Source organism: Candoia aspera, chromosome 4, assembly GCF_035149785.1.
Source record: "Candoia aspera isolate rCanAsp1 chromosome 4, rCanAsp1.hap2, whole genome shotgun sequence".
Classification (NCBI taxonomy): domain Eukaryota; kingdom Metazoa; phylum Chordata; class Lepidosauria; order Squamata; family Boidae; genus Candoia; species Candoia aspera.
This window is the reverse complement of record NC_086156.1, coordinates 52,957,584-52,971,897: the sequence shown is the minus strand read 5'-3', so window position 1 is coordinate 52,971,897 and position 14,314 is coordinate 52,957,584. Positions and strand designations below refer to the sequence as shown.

The following is a 14,314-nucleotide window of genomic DNA, read 5'->3' as shown; positions in this document are numbered from 1 at the left end:
GGGTCCGCCAAGCTCTTGTGTCCTTTAACGTGCCCTGTGCATGGTAATAGGGTTGTACATGTTTCAAAAGTCATTCTGAAGAATGGCTTTGAACCTCACCCAATACATGAGCACAGCACCTCTCCACTGTTAATTAAAGCAGCCATGTCCCTCTTCAGGCTTTCACACAAGCCTAAAAATGATGCCATTGTTTTTGGGACTTGAGTAATTAAAGCAACTCTTAAAGCCGGTTCCCACAGAAGCTTGAAAAACGGATGTGGCTGTTTTAATGAATAGCAGAGCTGCAGTGATTAAGCAAGGCCCAGACACTACTTGTGAATGCATGCACAGCTCTAATATAAAATATCTGCATCCTTATTAAACACATACTCACATACACTTTTCTGATTGCTCTAGATGTAAATAAAGTGACAAGCAGTTTATGTCTTTGACCCTGGGAGATGAAAGATAGAAACCTTCCCCTTCCATACATTCCATCCATGAATGACAACGGAATATGAGCACCTGATGACCTTGTCTCCAAGTTGAGTGGAAGCTGTAGGCTTTTCTCTGTGATTACAAACCCTGTACAGAGCTCCTAATCATTTGTAAAAACATTTATAAGTAGACCCCCTTTGCATTTTCATCAGGTCTTTCAGCAAGTACAAATTATCCCCACATTTTCTTCATATTTTATAATAAAAATAAAAGCAGCATGTAAACAAAAATAAAGTCGCACAATAAAATCAGTTGTTCTAACAATAAAATAATAAATAAGAGTACCTAAGAGTAGAAGGAACAGCTGGAATTATTGAAGAAACAGTAATGGAGTAATTAGAATTAGATTTCAAGTCATCACCTACATTGTATTATTCTTTCTTAAGAGAGGAAGATGACAATAGTGAGATGTTTTCATTTTCTGATAAGGGAAAAAAAGTCTCTTTGAGAGACCTTAGTGAACTATGTATAAAAGTGCTTCACTCTGACATTTCAGAACTAACAAGCAGATTTTCCAAGTTCCAGTTGCTTAGTACTTCACCAATTTTCAGAAGGAATCAATACATTATAGACTCTTACAACACAAATAAAATAAAAATAACTAAAATTGAAATATAACAGTTAAATTAAGGTGCCTGGCCTGGCTTTTCAAGTTGTGTACAGAGAATCCCTGGTTCACAAGCCATCTAACATGGAACAGCAATAGTCAGGAAACCCCCTCAAGGTTATACTGATACCAAAGCTATCATAGTTGTGTTCCAATTAAAGAATAGGATGTAGAATGAGTAATGAAGAAATATTGTAGTGTGCTTATCTCCCATGCTCTGTCTAATCTTTTGGGGGGCCTAATCCAACACATCATCATCATCATCAATTAAATTTATATGCCACTCAACTTTGAGTTAGACCCAAATAGTATAATTCATTAGTCTATCTTTTTTCAACCTACGCTTCCATTTTTCTTTATGCAGAACAAATCATGTAGGGCCTTCAGGAAGAATAGTTGTCTCTTGTCCATCTTTGTCTGGATTTTTGTAGGACTGATTAGACAGCCCTACATATTTGATACCATCACATGTATTTTTCAGGGGGAGGAACTATAACCACAGTAATAACAAAATACTTTTCATATATGTTCCTTATTTGTAATTTAATTTTGATTATATAAAGAGCAGGCTTTTGTATCATCCATTAAAATTTTTCTTCCTCTTGAATTTGTTCCAATTAACCAAACCAACCGTGATAACCCTGGTGACCACTCTTATCCTTGCTGTCATAACAATAATCTTAACTATATTTTCTTCTCTTCTGGACTATCAGAGTAATAACATGTCCTGTATTTCTTATGAATGTTTTATAAGTGGCCAAGTGCAGTTTTCTGACAAGCCATTATAAATGTTTTAATAGTGACTATGAAGACAAGAAAAGCATCAGATATATCTTTTCATATGCAAACAGAAGATTTAAATGTTTCTCATTCTCTGTATCACAGCAATTCAGCTAAAATTAAATGACCCTTGACAGAAAATCTTGAACAAGAGGAATATTAATTCACAATAGCAGCTTTCAGAAAATCAATGTGCCATCTTATGGTAATACCTGGTGGCAGGAGATGGGTGGTGACAAATTTGATAAATAAAAAATCTTATGGTAATACCTTATCTGCTACATGTAATATAGTTTTCCATCCCTCCAAAATGAACACACCTATTTCATATTTTAATATGCTTTTGGAAATACATTATACCTCTTGGAAAACAGAAACAGCTTCTGCCATAGGATGTTAGCAGCTAAAACAAATACAAATAAATGATTATTTGCTTACAATTGTAGGATGTGAGAACATATTTAGAATAACACGCCAAAGAAAATCCCTTTTCTAGTCTGTTAGAACCTGCATTCTGCAAAGTGCAACAGTCATATTAGACATCAGCAGCTAGTTATTAATAATATATACTGAGCTTACATATGTAATATAGAAGTCAAGATCTACCATCAGCATGCATAAGTCATTTTTTCTGGCTGAGCTGTCTGGCAGGTGCTGGGAGGGATGAAAACAGATGGGTCACTTATTCCAACCTTGAGATCAAAGAAACGGGTGGAGGTTGTCACACTGTAGTTCTTGGTGTAAGTTTCTTGAACCGGGTAACAATCCTTGACTGTGTAAACTCCCACCCAAGTTTCAACTGTAATGAATGAAGCACAAATTCTTACTGCTTTTAGAGAAAAGCATGACTTTGAGTTTTCAAAGTTCAATAAGACAATAAGAAATAATTTCATTTCAATTTGCCTGACCACAAATGAAGAATAAATACAACCATTCTTAAGCCCATTTACTCCAGGAATTAGTTTCACTGATTTCAATGCAATTGCTTTGCAGTGAGAGATTTCAGAGTTACTGATATTCTAATACAAGAGGAGGAAATTGGCAAGAGCACCATTAGATAAAAAGAAGCCTGAAAGACTGGCCTCTTACTAACATTTTTTTAATGCTTTCAAATCAGTGTTGACTCCTGTGACCACCTGGACTAATCCCTGCAGTTTTCCTGGCAAGGTTTTTTTGCAAGTGGTTTGTCATTGCCTCCTTCCTAGGGCTGAGAAAGAGTGATTGGCCCAAGGTCACCCAGCTGGCTTTGTGCCTAAAGCTGGTCTCCCAATTTCTAGCCTGGTGCCTTAACCACTACACCAAACTGGCTCTCCTTACAAATATCGGTGCTATATATATCCAGATCTAAATCCAAAATCTACAGGTTAATGCTGAAACATTGTGATATTTATGCCTGAATAAATATATACAGTATGTATGTATAAGAGAGGGCTACACAATCTTTTCATAATTGGAAAAGTGCACTGAAAAATTCTGAGGACTGTGAATTTTTAAGAATAATTGCATTTTGGCCTGTGTATTGTAGAATGGGGAGCAGCATCCGGCAAGGTGTTTCCCACCCTATGAATTAAGCTAACTAAACCCTAAACACTTTGCAAGTCTGGAAGGGAAACAATGGTACAATATTTTGTAGGTGCCCTGCCAGGGGGATTATTTGTTTTTAAAACTGAAATCTATGAATACATCCAAATTTAAGACGAGAATCTACTTTTAAAATCCGTAATTGAATTTGTCAATGTTTATATGAAAGGAGAACATAAAACATATTTAACATACTTCTTGTATATTTGCTGATAATCACATAACAATGATAGCATAACAATATAATGACAATAATGTTGATGTGGGAACAAATTATCTCAATGAGGATTAGAGAATAATACAATGCTTACGTTTCCTAGCTGGCTTCCTGTCAGACCATTCCTGGACAATAATTTGGTCACCCGGTCCTCCGATGTAGTACTGATCTTCATAGGTTGAGTTGTCAGGAATGTCATAAGGATCCCATGGCTCACTCAAAGCAATCTTGGAACACAGCTTTGTCACTTGTTCAATCTGAAACATCACTGCATCTTTATAAAGATATATATATTCAAAAAATCTGAAAAAGTAGAGAAAAGTGGGGTAAGAGCAAAATTAAGTTTAAAAAATTCTTGTTCATACAATGTTATACAAGATAGAGGACATGTCTAGTTACATCAGTAACATATTTAGTTATTGATTAAAAAGTAGTGGACAGAAGCATTGGATCGGTGGATCTGTAAGATTGGTTAGAGATTTCAAAGAGAAAAATATCAACTTTATCATCAAGCTACAATTCTTAGAGTTCCTGAGTGAATCCCTGACTATTCTACTGTTGTAAAAATGATGTTCATTTTTACATAGTTTATCTTTTAGTGCACTCTGTCTTGGGCACCAATGACTGTAGGTTTAAAACCCATTTTTGCTTAAATTATAGACAGTTGCCACTTCTCTTAGCCTCAATTTTTCCATCTGCAATTGGGTAAATTGGATATTGTGGTCAGAAAATTGCAAACTGTAGGCTATGACACAAGCATTCATTTTTCAATAGTTGGTTGGGAATGATAACCATAGGCAGACATTCAGAAATCAAGATCTGGGCATGCACAGAACCAATCTGGTAATTATGCAGTGATAAACCAAAGAGAGTAGAACTTAAGCCTGAGCCATTTGGGTGTAGTTCATATTTCAGAATAGTCCATTACATTAAAAACAACAACTCCCTTCACACATTAGGGAGAAGGCTGTGCTATAATTGTCTCATATGCAAAACACTGACTGCAGTTAAGCAGAATAGATAAAGGATAAAGAGAGAGAATTGGGAAGTGAATTGTTTAATTCTATATTCATTAGTTTTCCACGAGCAAATTTTTAATGTCACCTGTGAAATAGACCAGGTCCAAAAATGCAACCTACTAATGAGAAAATTGCTATGGGAATTTGCCAGTTATAATCAACAAGTGCAAGGGGAATTAAGAATATTTCCCATTCACCATTTATCCTGGGTTGACCAAAAATGAGTTGGGTATACAGAATTGCCAAGATAATGTTTCATTATCTTGAGATGCAACATATCTTCCACAAGAAGGTTAAAAAAAATTACAATTTCTAAATTACAAAATGCTAGCCCTATCTGCAGACTAAAGTAGAACTGTCATCTCAGTCTATTGCATTTTGTGTATAGTTTGGCACAGAATCAAAGACCGCTTCTTTGTGTACCTAAACACAACTGGAGATATCCAATTACATTTTGCATCCTGGTCCTGTGCTGGAGTGGAATAGCGGATGAAGAACTGAACTTTAAAAGATTCAACATGCAAAACTTGGAACTACTTTCATCTCTAGCTTTTTGTGTCATGTATTGGTAAAAATGGAATAGGAGAACATAGCCATTCTTCTTTAAAAAATAATATTTGATGTATTTCTAGTGTAACTCTGTCTGAGAAGGGTAGCTATTTCAGGGATCTTGGAGTTAAACTTATTTGAAAAACTGTCTTCAGCAAAACAGATCTATACAATCTGCAGTGGATGCTTACTTTACTTTGCCATATCCTGCCGATGCTCATTTAATGGTGCTGTGGAAAAGGGAAGGCTCTGCTGTGCGCAAACTGTGTGGAATGATCTCCTGTTGAGATTAGGCAAGCTCTCAGTACAAAGAGGTTTGGCCAACAATTGAGGTCTTATTTCTTTGTTTGGATATTAAGATTACTGGCCTATTCTTTCTTGGATACGGATTCAAAAAGAATTCCACCACAGATCCTGATGAACTTGAATGTTTTGCTAACAGCAGATCCACAGTGGGACAAGTGCTAGCAGGAACTAGGTCCTATCAACAGCTGTCAGAAAAGATCAGTGTGGAAAGAGCTGGAGATGGCACTGATTTCTTAAAACGTACAGGGTGAATAGAAAGCCTCCCCCAACTTTTAGGAACCTTAAAGCAGAACTGGGCTCTTTACAGAATAAATATGAAGTGACAGTATTCATAGAAAGGTCAGAGAAGGAAATGTTCCTGGCATTCCCATTACAGAGCCCTCCCTCCATTACTGAAAACTCATCTTGCCTTGAGAGAAGACCTCTGACATTCAGACTGTTCCTCTCTGTAACCTTCCCCCTCATGCATTACATAATTTTACTGAAATTTATTGCATTAAATATACGTGTGCGTACCATAAACACAATGGGAGGTTTGATTTGAAATAGTATATAACTACTTCTAATACACTGTTTATTTTCTTATTAATAATGCTGCAAAATATGCATAAACAAACACACCAGCTAGAATTACTACTAAGATAGACAGACAGACAGACAGACGGACATAGCCAAAACGCAAAGCTTTAAGTATATTGAGGAAACAGGTATGACCAAAACTCAGTAATGACATAACTTATTTTCCATCCAAGGACAGGAGCAAGAAAAAGGAGCAACACAAGACCCGTAAATAATATTAGTTTAAAAATTCAGCAGATGAACTGCACAACAGCACGTCTTCTTCGAACCCAAAGGACTACCATACAATAATACAATCCCTGTTAGAAGTTTTCTGTTGGTTAAATGAAAGGTCATTGGGCATATTTAGACAACCTCAAGCATGCTTTTATATTTTGTAGTGGACACAAATATAAAAACAAGTGTATTGAGAGCTCTGGGACATGAAATTACTGCAAAGATACCATTTCCCCAACTGCATTCAAGCCAATATAGGAAGCCAGGCTGGCGGTAAATGAAGAGTGGGAAATTAATTTGTGGGGTGGAAAAAGTTGTAGTCGGGACATGAACAAAGAAAAGCAAGGGAGACATCCATTATCTATTTTTCTTAGTACTGTAATTTCTTAAAAGTAAGAATGTCTCAATGTGAAGGGTTCTTATTAGCCATTCCATGCCATTCTACTCTATTCCTCACAGGTTTTTCTCTCTCCTCAAAAGTGACTTTTTTTGGCTTTTACCCAATGATGCTTAATGACTCTCCTTAATAATTCCACTCATCTTTTAAAAATTGCTTTCACCTATGCCTCAGGCAGCTCTGAAGTAGTCTGTGATTTGTCCATTACTATTATTTTTCTACTTCTGTATGGATAGTCTAGCACTCATTTGACATTTATTTTTGTCAGGGACCATAGGAAATCCTTCTTTTCAAAATCTTTCATGTGAGCACAGTGGTTCTCTTCAGAGACCTCTTGCTAAGTTTAATTTCTCTCAGATACCTGCTGCCTCCAATCTTCCATATTTCTCAGCTGCCACAGCCTCCATTCCATCATCTTTTCTAGAAATATTGAAACTTCCCTATTTATTGCAGGGACGTCGGCCACAGTTGGCCTTTGAGTGGTGTGCCAAGAGCCCTACACTAGACAAGGATAGAGCTGGGACAAGGAAGTGGGAAAAGGGTCAGAACAAAAAAACTAAATGCATTTAATTGCAATTTCATCTAATATGATCACATACACTTCGTATGTTACTCCCCATGTGCTAAATACTTTTCTTCTTTCTCATTAAAAATTACACTGGGGTAAGAGCTATTAGATAGCAGCTAAGAGATACAGAAAACCCTCTTTGCTGTCTCCTAGTGGTTGTCTGGATGTTTGCAGCCTAGATGTGATAGCTTTAAGTTGTGTGCAATTTTGGAGAAGCTCTGCAGGACACAGCCAAGACTCTGAGAGGCACATTACAGTCATTCATGGCCTGGTCACTTCCCAAGTGGACTACTGTAATGCTCTCTACATGGGGCTGCCCATGAGGTGTATCCAGAAGCTTCAGCTGGTGCAAAATGCAGCAGCACAGGCAGTAATGTGTGTTCCTAGAACAGCACATGTCACACCTCTGCTCCATGAGCTGTACTGGTTGCCAGTTTGCCTCTAGGTCCAATTCAAGGAGCTGGTGTTGACCTTTAAAGCCCTTCATGGCATGGGGCCAGGTTATTTGAGCTTATTTGCCTCCACCTGATTACATCTGCCCATCCATCAGGTCCAGCAGAAGAAGTATACTGCAGGTCCTGTCTGCGAAAGAGTTTCATCTGGTGAGACAGAGGAGATGGGCCTTTTCTGCCTTGGCACCCAACCTCTGGAATATCGTCCCTCCCAAGGTGAGATTGGCCCCATCCTTGACATCCTTCTGGAAGTCCCTCAAAACATGGCTTTGTCAGCAGACCCGAGGATCTCTAGGAAATGGCGATTTGATGAGATGGGTGTCAGCCATGATTGCTGCACCATCTATAGTACAGCCATTTGGGGTAAATTAACAGTATTATCCAACAATGTATTTTAGATTTTCCAATACTGTAGGTCTGTGATTGCTTTTAATGTGCATTGGAAAATACATTTAGATCTTTAGGGTGATTCTTTTTGCAACTGAAGATTTTATACAACCTGAAGAGGAACTATTCTGTTCATCTATTATATAATACTGTACAATTTGACTTACGTGACTTAATACCTACTATAGTGCACCAACCAAAATTATTCCCTAGTTTTGTTGTTATAAAGACCACAGTGTTTCTTGATTTCCACTATTTGCCAAATCAATATATTTCTGTGACCTGATCATAGTAGGAGACAGATGGGAGACTAATGACTTTTAGATTTTCAAAGCTGAGGGGAGTATGAATGCTACCAACCATATCTAGCCCCAACTATACTGTACATTCATTGAGCAATCTCCATCTTGGGACTGGCCTCTGAATTGCAAATCCCATTAATAAAGATATGTGGAGGACATCCAGGCTATTAATTACAGCTATTTTATTCTTATTATTTTTTATTCATGAGACATTGGTCCACATTGCTTTACCAGGAGTCCAACACAAACCCAATCCAATAAAATACCAAACATCAGTTAACACAGATTATTTTTCTATGTGCTATATTTTTGTTGGTTTCTTTTCATGGGAAACATTCTCTACCTACAGCATGAAAAGGCAACTTTTATCATTGTATATGATTCTGTTCATTGTATATGTTTTCCTTTAGAACTCAAACATGTTTTTGTCAGCGGCTTCTGTAACTGTAAGGATGCTAGCATTCCACAATTTATGCTCTCAAAATCTTCACCACAAAGCAATTCTGAACTGTTTTATGTAACCATTTATTTAATTATATGCCAAATGATATATTGAAACTAGTGCCACATAGCTGGTATATCCTGTCTTCCACCAAACTGTGTGGAAAGTTAGACAAACACTTCAGTGCTTAGCTGCATTATTCTATATATTGCAAGATCACTGGTAAGTATCACTTTGTGTATATATCCCCCAAAGTGGAGTTAATTTAATAAAACAACAAGCTATTTTGTAGCCAATTTCTACAGAGGTGCAGAATAAATCAGTTACCCTATTACTCTTGATTTTCACTTTTTTCTTTACATTTAATTTGTTTTGTTGTATTTCCTTTGATTATAACCTTTTCCAAGTCCAATATAAATGTACTAAAATATAGTATTAATTTTCTACCCAAGCAGTGAACTTGTGGCTGATCCAAATTGAAAAAGTCAAAAAAATCCACAGCAAGATCAGGGCTATACCTCTTTTTCATCCTTGGAATGGATTAGACAGGCAGACAGACAGATCACATAATCTCTGGAAAGTAGCGAGGGATGGTGGTCACATTGATACAAGGAAATATGGTGACTAAATCAATAAACGAAGCCATTCAGTAAAGGTTAATAGTTGAAATTCACTGCAAATGTTCTTAATGTGAATAGATGCTGCTTTCTTTGGATGGCTACCCTAAGACAATATCCTGTGAATCTTGGCTGGACAAGTCCTTGTCCTGTCTGAATCAACTCAAGGTCAAATGATGCTATGGAACCAGAACAGAATAATCAAAATAGCCTTTTCAAACAGACAGAATTATAAGTAGTGCCAGATGTAGTCATACTTCAGAGTTGAGTCACTGTACATTACCAAAGTTTATCCTACTAATGGACTACATCAATGTTACATGAGTGAACTTCTGCTCATAGAACATGACTACTCTTCCCCCTACTGTAATCTTTCTGCATTTGTCTCCCATATCTGTTCCAGAAAGACTTAGCAATCTTTGGGGCAGTTCTTAGACATGCATGGATGGGAAGATTGGAAGAGAAGAGAAAACATGCTCCATTGGCAGATGCCATTCCTTAGCTATTGGACATTGCTGGAGAAAAAAAAAGAATAGTAAGTATGGTTGAGTGTGAAACCATCCAAGGTAAATTAATGAAGGCAAACCCATGTTCACGTTTATAACTTAGCCTTAAAGAAACAGCTGAAGAAAGGTGATACCTTTTCACATATGATTCATTTTGAAAGGTTTCATCACCTCTCCACAAAAACATGGTTATATTTCTCCTACACTAGGTGGTGCTTCTTATCACTTCAAAAGAAATGATGCAACTATGCCAATTTTCCTCCATGTGTGGAGAAGGGGAAGAAGATCTCTCTAATCATAGTTGACTCTTCCGGCTTACTATCAACACATCACAATTCTCACATGCAAGGAAAAACATACAGACACACATATACTACAAAAAACCCACATTTTTGTACTTAAGTTTAATTATTTAATTCTGTGGACAGCAATCATGAGACAAAAATGCTATAGAAATATAACTAAGCTTGGACCTGAATGTCATTATCTGAAAGCAGAGATGACTTTTGAAAGTGTGCTTAATTACCTCACATCCAGCTGGGCTATTGCTAAAAATTCTAATTACAAAAATAGGAATGTATCAATCAGATAGATACAGTTAAAGGGTATATTAACCAAATTTTTTATCCTCTGTATGTGAATTATTACTTTTCCAGGGTTTAAATGTTTGTTTACATGAGTAAAATACATATGAAAAATCTTTTGAGCATTAAGGATTGTCTCAGCTAATTCTTCCCCATTGTTTATAATCATGAATGCTCTTTGAGCTAATAATTCTCCATTGTAAACTGGCATTAATATTTCAGTTAATTAATCTCTAATTTATGAGTTGCTAGTCCCCAAATTAGTTTAAATTAATGCATACATCGGCACAAACCCCTACAAAAAATCCACAGTAGGTTCCTACAGTCAATTTTTCACGTACCTAAATGTGTACCAAATGCATCAAGTGCCATTTTTTCCCCCAAACAGGATTGATCCCTCTAGTTTTGAAAGATCAGTTTCACTGCTCTTGGTATCTACTAGTACTCAAAAAAACTTGCCTCTCATTACCAGTTCTTGTCCTTAGAATATAAACAAGCCTTTCAAATTATTAAGACCAGATCACTTGGTACTGAACTGAATGAACTTAGTTTAATTACACATCATATCAAGGACCATTTAGAATACTGTAGATCAGTGTTTCTCAGCCAGGGTTCCTTGGAACCCTAGGGCTCCGGAAGAGGTCACTAGGGGTTCCCTGGGAGATCACGATTTATTTAAAAAATTATTTCAAATTCAGGAAACTTCACATTAAAGAGGCAAGTTTCATTCTTTATTTTCAGTTTAAGAATGCTGTTAGTGCATATATACAGGCCTACACATGAAATGAATATAGTAATTTTATAACTTCTGGCCTATATTTGAGCCTGAATGTGCAGGGGTTCCCCGAGGCCTGAAAAAATATTTCAAAAGATCCTCCATGGTCAAAAGGTTGAGAAAGGCTGCCCTAGATGGGAACTAAAGTGAATATTTAACCATGACATTATGTTTTACCTGCAACAGTTCCCAGTGGTAGATTAGCCAAAGTTCCTTTTTCCAGAAAAGCTTCCTCTTTCCCTACAATTCCAATTCAATAGAAATCACCCAGCATGTTTTGTTGTACTGCTCTAATTATAAAGGTAGGCCTCAATCTCTCATCTCTCCTTTGCTGGAACATATGCCAGGATGATCAGTTAAATTTTCCCTTGCTTTTATCTTTTCAGGCAATAAGCCTAACATTACATATACAATAATGTAGCTAAAATTTGTGTTGCAGCAGAAAAGTTGCTAACAAATTACAACAGAACTTGATCTGCTGTAACAAAGAGTAAATATTATGCCCAGGGAGACTTATGTTATGTCATTAGAATTTTACATACAGTTTTAAATCAGTTTTTATTATGCTATATTACTGTCACGCAATTTTGCCATCCAACTCTTTCATTGTTCTGATCATTGACTGAATACATTTGTGGTGGTGGTGGTAGTGGTGGTGGTGATGATGATGATGATGATGATGATGATGAATATATCAGCTGTGTGCATACCACATAGTTATGAAAAGTTCCCTTCTGCTGGTTCTTCACCATGAATTTTTATCAGTAAATTCATCTCTGCATGCCAATAGGTTATATTGAGTAATATAAATCATTCCATTTCTCCTGATGCATTCCACTGCAAGCAGACAGGCTATATTACAAGTGCAAGACTTCCTCTTTTAAAAAAAGGTGCATGACGACATCTACATTAGAGAAGATCCCTATTTTTAATGCTAGTTTTTGCTTTCTCAACCTCTTCAGCTCCAGGTTCAGGTAAGAGTCTCATGCACTTTGTGACCAGATGTAAAAGGAAGTCAGATGTGAATTTTGCAGAAGAAAGAATTCAACTTACCATGACAGTTTTGTCTGCTGTGATATGCTCTTCTCCATAACTATGAAAGATGCAGGCATCCTGCCCTCCTTGATACCTGCCCTCTTTGTATTTCTCTTTTATTTTCTGGAAGCTTGGAATGGAATGTTATGAAGCCCAAATAACACCAGGTGCATATACAAATGAGCTAATACTACAGCTGGAGGTGGGAGGAAGACAGTTGCATAACTTTATGAAAAGCCTAAGAGGAAGGTGAAATACCTCAAGAATAGCTACAAGAAACATGCTCAGGTGCCACAAAATGATCGGGGAAATGAAAAGCAATAGAAAATGAGAGGTGTAAAAAAAATGGAAGAGACTGTTCTAAACACAGCTACCAAATACTAGGTGGGGCAATAAAAGGAACTTTCCATACAGCAAGGCTTTGTTATTGTACATGTATCACAAACTCATTCTTTGAGAAATTGTTCTTATGCATTCAAAAAAGCACCTTTAATGCACAAGGAAGAAATATCAGCAGGCCAAGGGAGAAAGATTTTTGCCCGTTTTGCAAATATATTTTTTGAAAAAAACCTAATTCCTCTCCATAAGTGAAGATCCATAAATAGCTGAACTAGGATTGAGCATGCCAGGTGCACAAATACAGGGAATCAAATATCTTGAAAGAGGCTGGAATCGCATACAGCATGATCATGAACTAAGTAATGGTGTCAATCATTATACTTTTATTGTGTAATTATCCGGACCCAAACATGGAATTAATCCTTTTTTTTTTTTTTTGCAACTACAAAACATTCCTTAGGGCACTACTGCGTGGGGCCTTTTGAATCGCACCGCTGGGATCCACCCATCGGGTGTTTACTCCGCTTTCTCAAAAACCGAAAGCCCAACCTGGGCCCGAGTCGCACCCCACGCGAACTCATAAACAGACGTTTCGCGTTTGGGCGTCTTCGGACCTGCAGCAAGCAACACCCACCCCCGAAACGGCAAGCCGGAGTGCGTCACCGCCCTGTAGTGGACTCCCTCCACCCTTAGCGGGTGACTGGAACTGTGCGTGCGCATATTTTGCAGACTTCCCCGGCCGGCTGCAACCAAGAGGCGCCCAGCATTGGGCGCAGGATTTATTCCCCGCCTCGTGAAAGGCGAGGCTGAAAGGAATAGTCCTCCCATTAGTCTGGCCGGCATGGCCATCGTCGCAATGGTTTCTCAGACTCCACCCGAGCGGGCGTAGGAAAGGGTAGCAGGGGGAAACTTACTTCTTGCAAGGGATGAGCCTCTTTTTTTCTTCCAGAATACGGAGGCGCTGGTTGGGACTGTCGTAGGTCACCGCTGCGCGGGTATTCGTGCCGCTGCTGTGGTCGTATTCCACCGTGCGCCCCTCCCATTGCAGCGGGGCTTGGCAGGGCACGGCCTGCTGGGCCCCCGCCGCCCAGGTCAGGCTTAAAAAGATGCCGCTGATCAGCAACGCGGAAGAGCCAAGGCTGTGGGCGACGGCCTTTGGGACCATGCCTTCGCCCACGTTCTCCTCCGCCCCGCGCGGTTATTGCCGCAGATTCGGGCAGGATCCGCGGGTGGGCCACTGTCTTTCCTCCGACGACGGATCCCTGATCGCCGGTGGCAGCGGCGGAGCGTCAGTTCTGGAAGGCTGCAGAGGGGAACGTCTGCCGTTGCTTGCCACGTCGCGATTGGACAGGAACTGCAGAGGGAGCCACCGTTCAGACAAAGGAGCCTCGATCTTTATTTACAAGAAGCTCTCCGCTTTCTCTGATCAGGGAGGAGAGCAAGAGGCTTTTGGGTTTCCCGGTTCGGTCAGAATGGCCGCAGATCGTCGGCACAGTGCTGGTGCCGGTCTTCATGGCAACGGTGCCGATGCCATAGGCAAGAAACATCGTCGGTGCCATCAGCTGGGGTTTCATCCTCA

At 38.6% G+C, this 14,314-nt stretch overlaps 1 protein-coding gene across 2 annotated transcripts; it reads right to left on the bottom strand.

The window, feature by feature from the left end:
* Positions 1-1,372: 1,372 nt before the first annotated feature.
* Positions 1,373-14,069, bottom strand: EPDR1 (ependymin related 1). Of its 2 annotated transcripts, XR_010067979.1 has the most exons (4): positions 13,650-14,069; positions 3,757-3,965; positions 2,135-2,663; positions 1,373-2,076 (listed from the first exon to the last, which is right to left on the bottom strand). XR_010067979.1 is itself a non-coding variant. In XM_063304152.1 (3 exons), the coding sequence occupies exons 1-3, from the start codon at positions 13,898-13,900 to the stop codon at positions 2,473-2,475; spliced, it is 651 nt and encodes a 216-aa protein (XP_063160222.1). In that variant the 5' UTR covers positions 13,901-14,069; the 3' UTR covers positions 2,094-2,472. The 2 variants fall into 2 exon arrangements, 1 of the variants encoding a protein (XP_063160222.1); XM_063304152.1 differs by lacking the exon at positions 1,373-2,076 and having other exon boundaries at positions 2,094-2,663.
* Between the last annotated feature and the right edge of the window lie 245 nt (positions 14,070-14,314).

Excerpts from the sequence above, each read along its gene's own strand:
- EPDR1 (XM_063304152.1), bottom strand. The coding sequence starts at position 13,900 with ATGGTCCCAAAGGCCGTCGCCCACAGCCTTGGCTCTTCCGCGTTGCTG. Across the intron at positions 3,966-13,649 it reads AGGCTCATCCCTTGCAAGAA|ATTTTTTGAATATATATATC; the intron begins GTAAGTTTCCCC and ends CTACTTTTTCAG. Across the intron at positions 2,664-3,756 it reads CAGGAAGCCAGCTAGGAAAC|TTGAAACTTGGGTGGGAGTT; the intron begins GTAAGCATTGTA and ends CATTCATTACAG.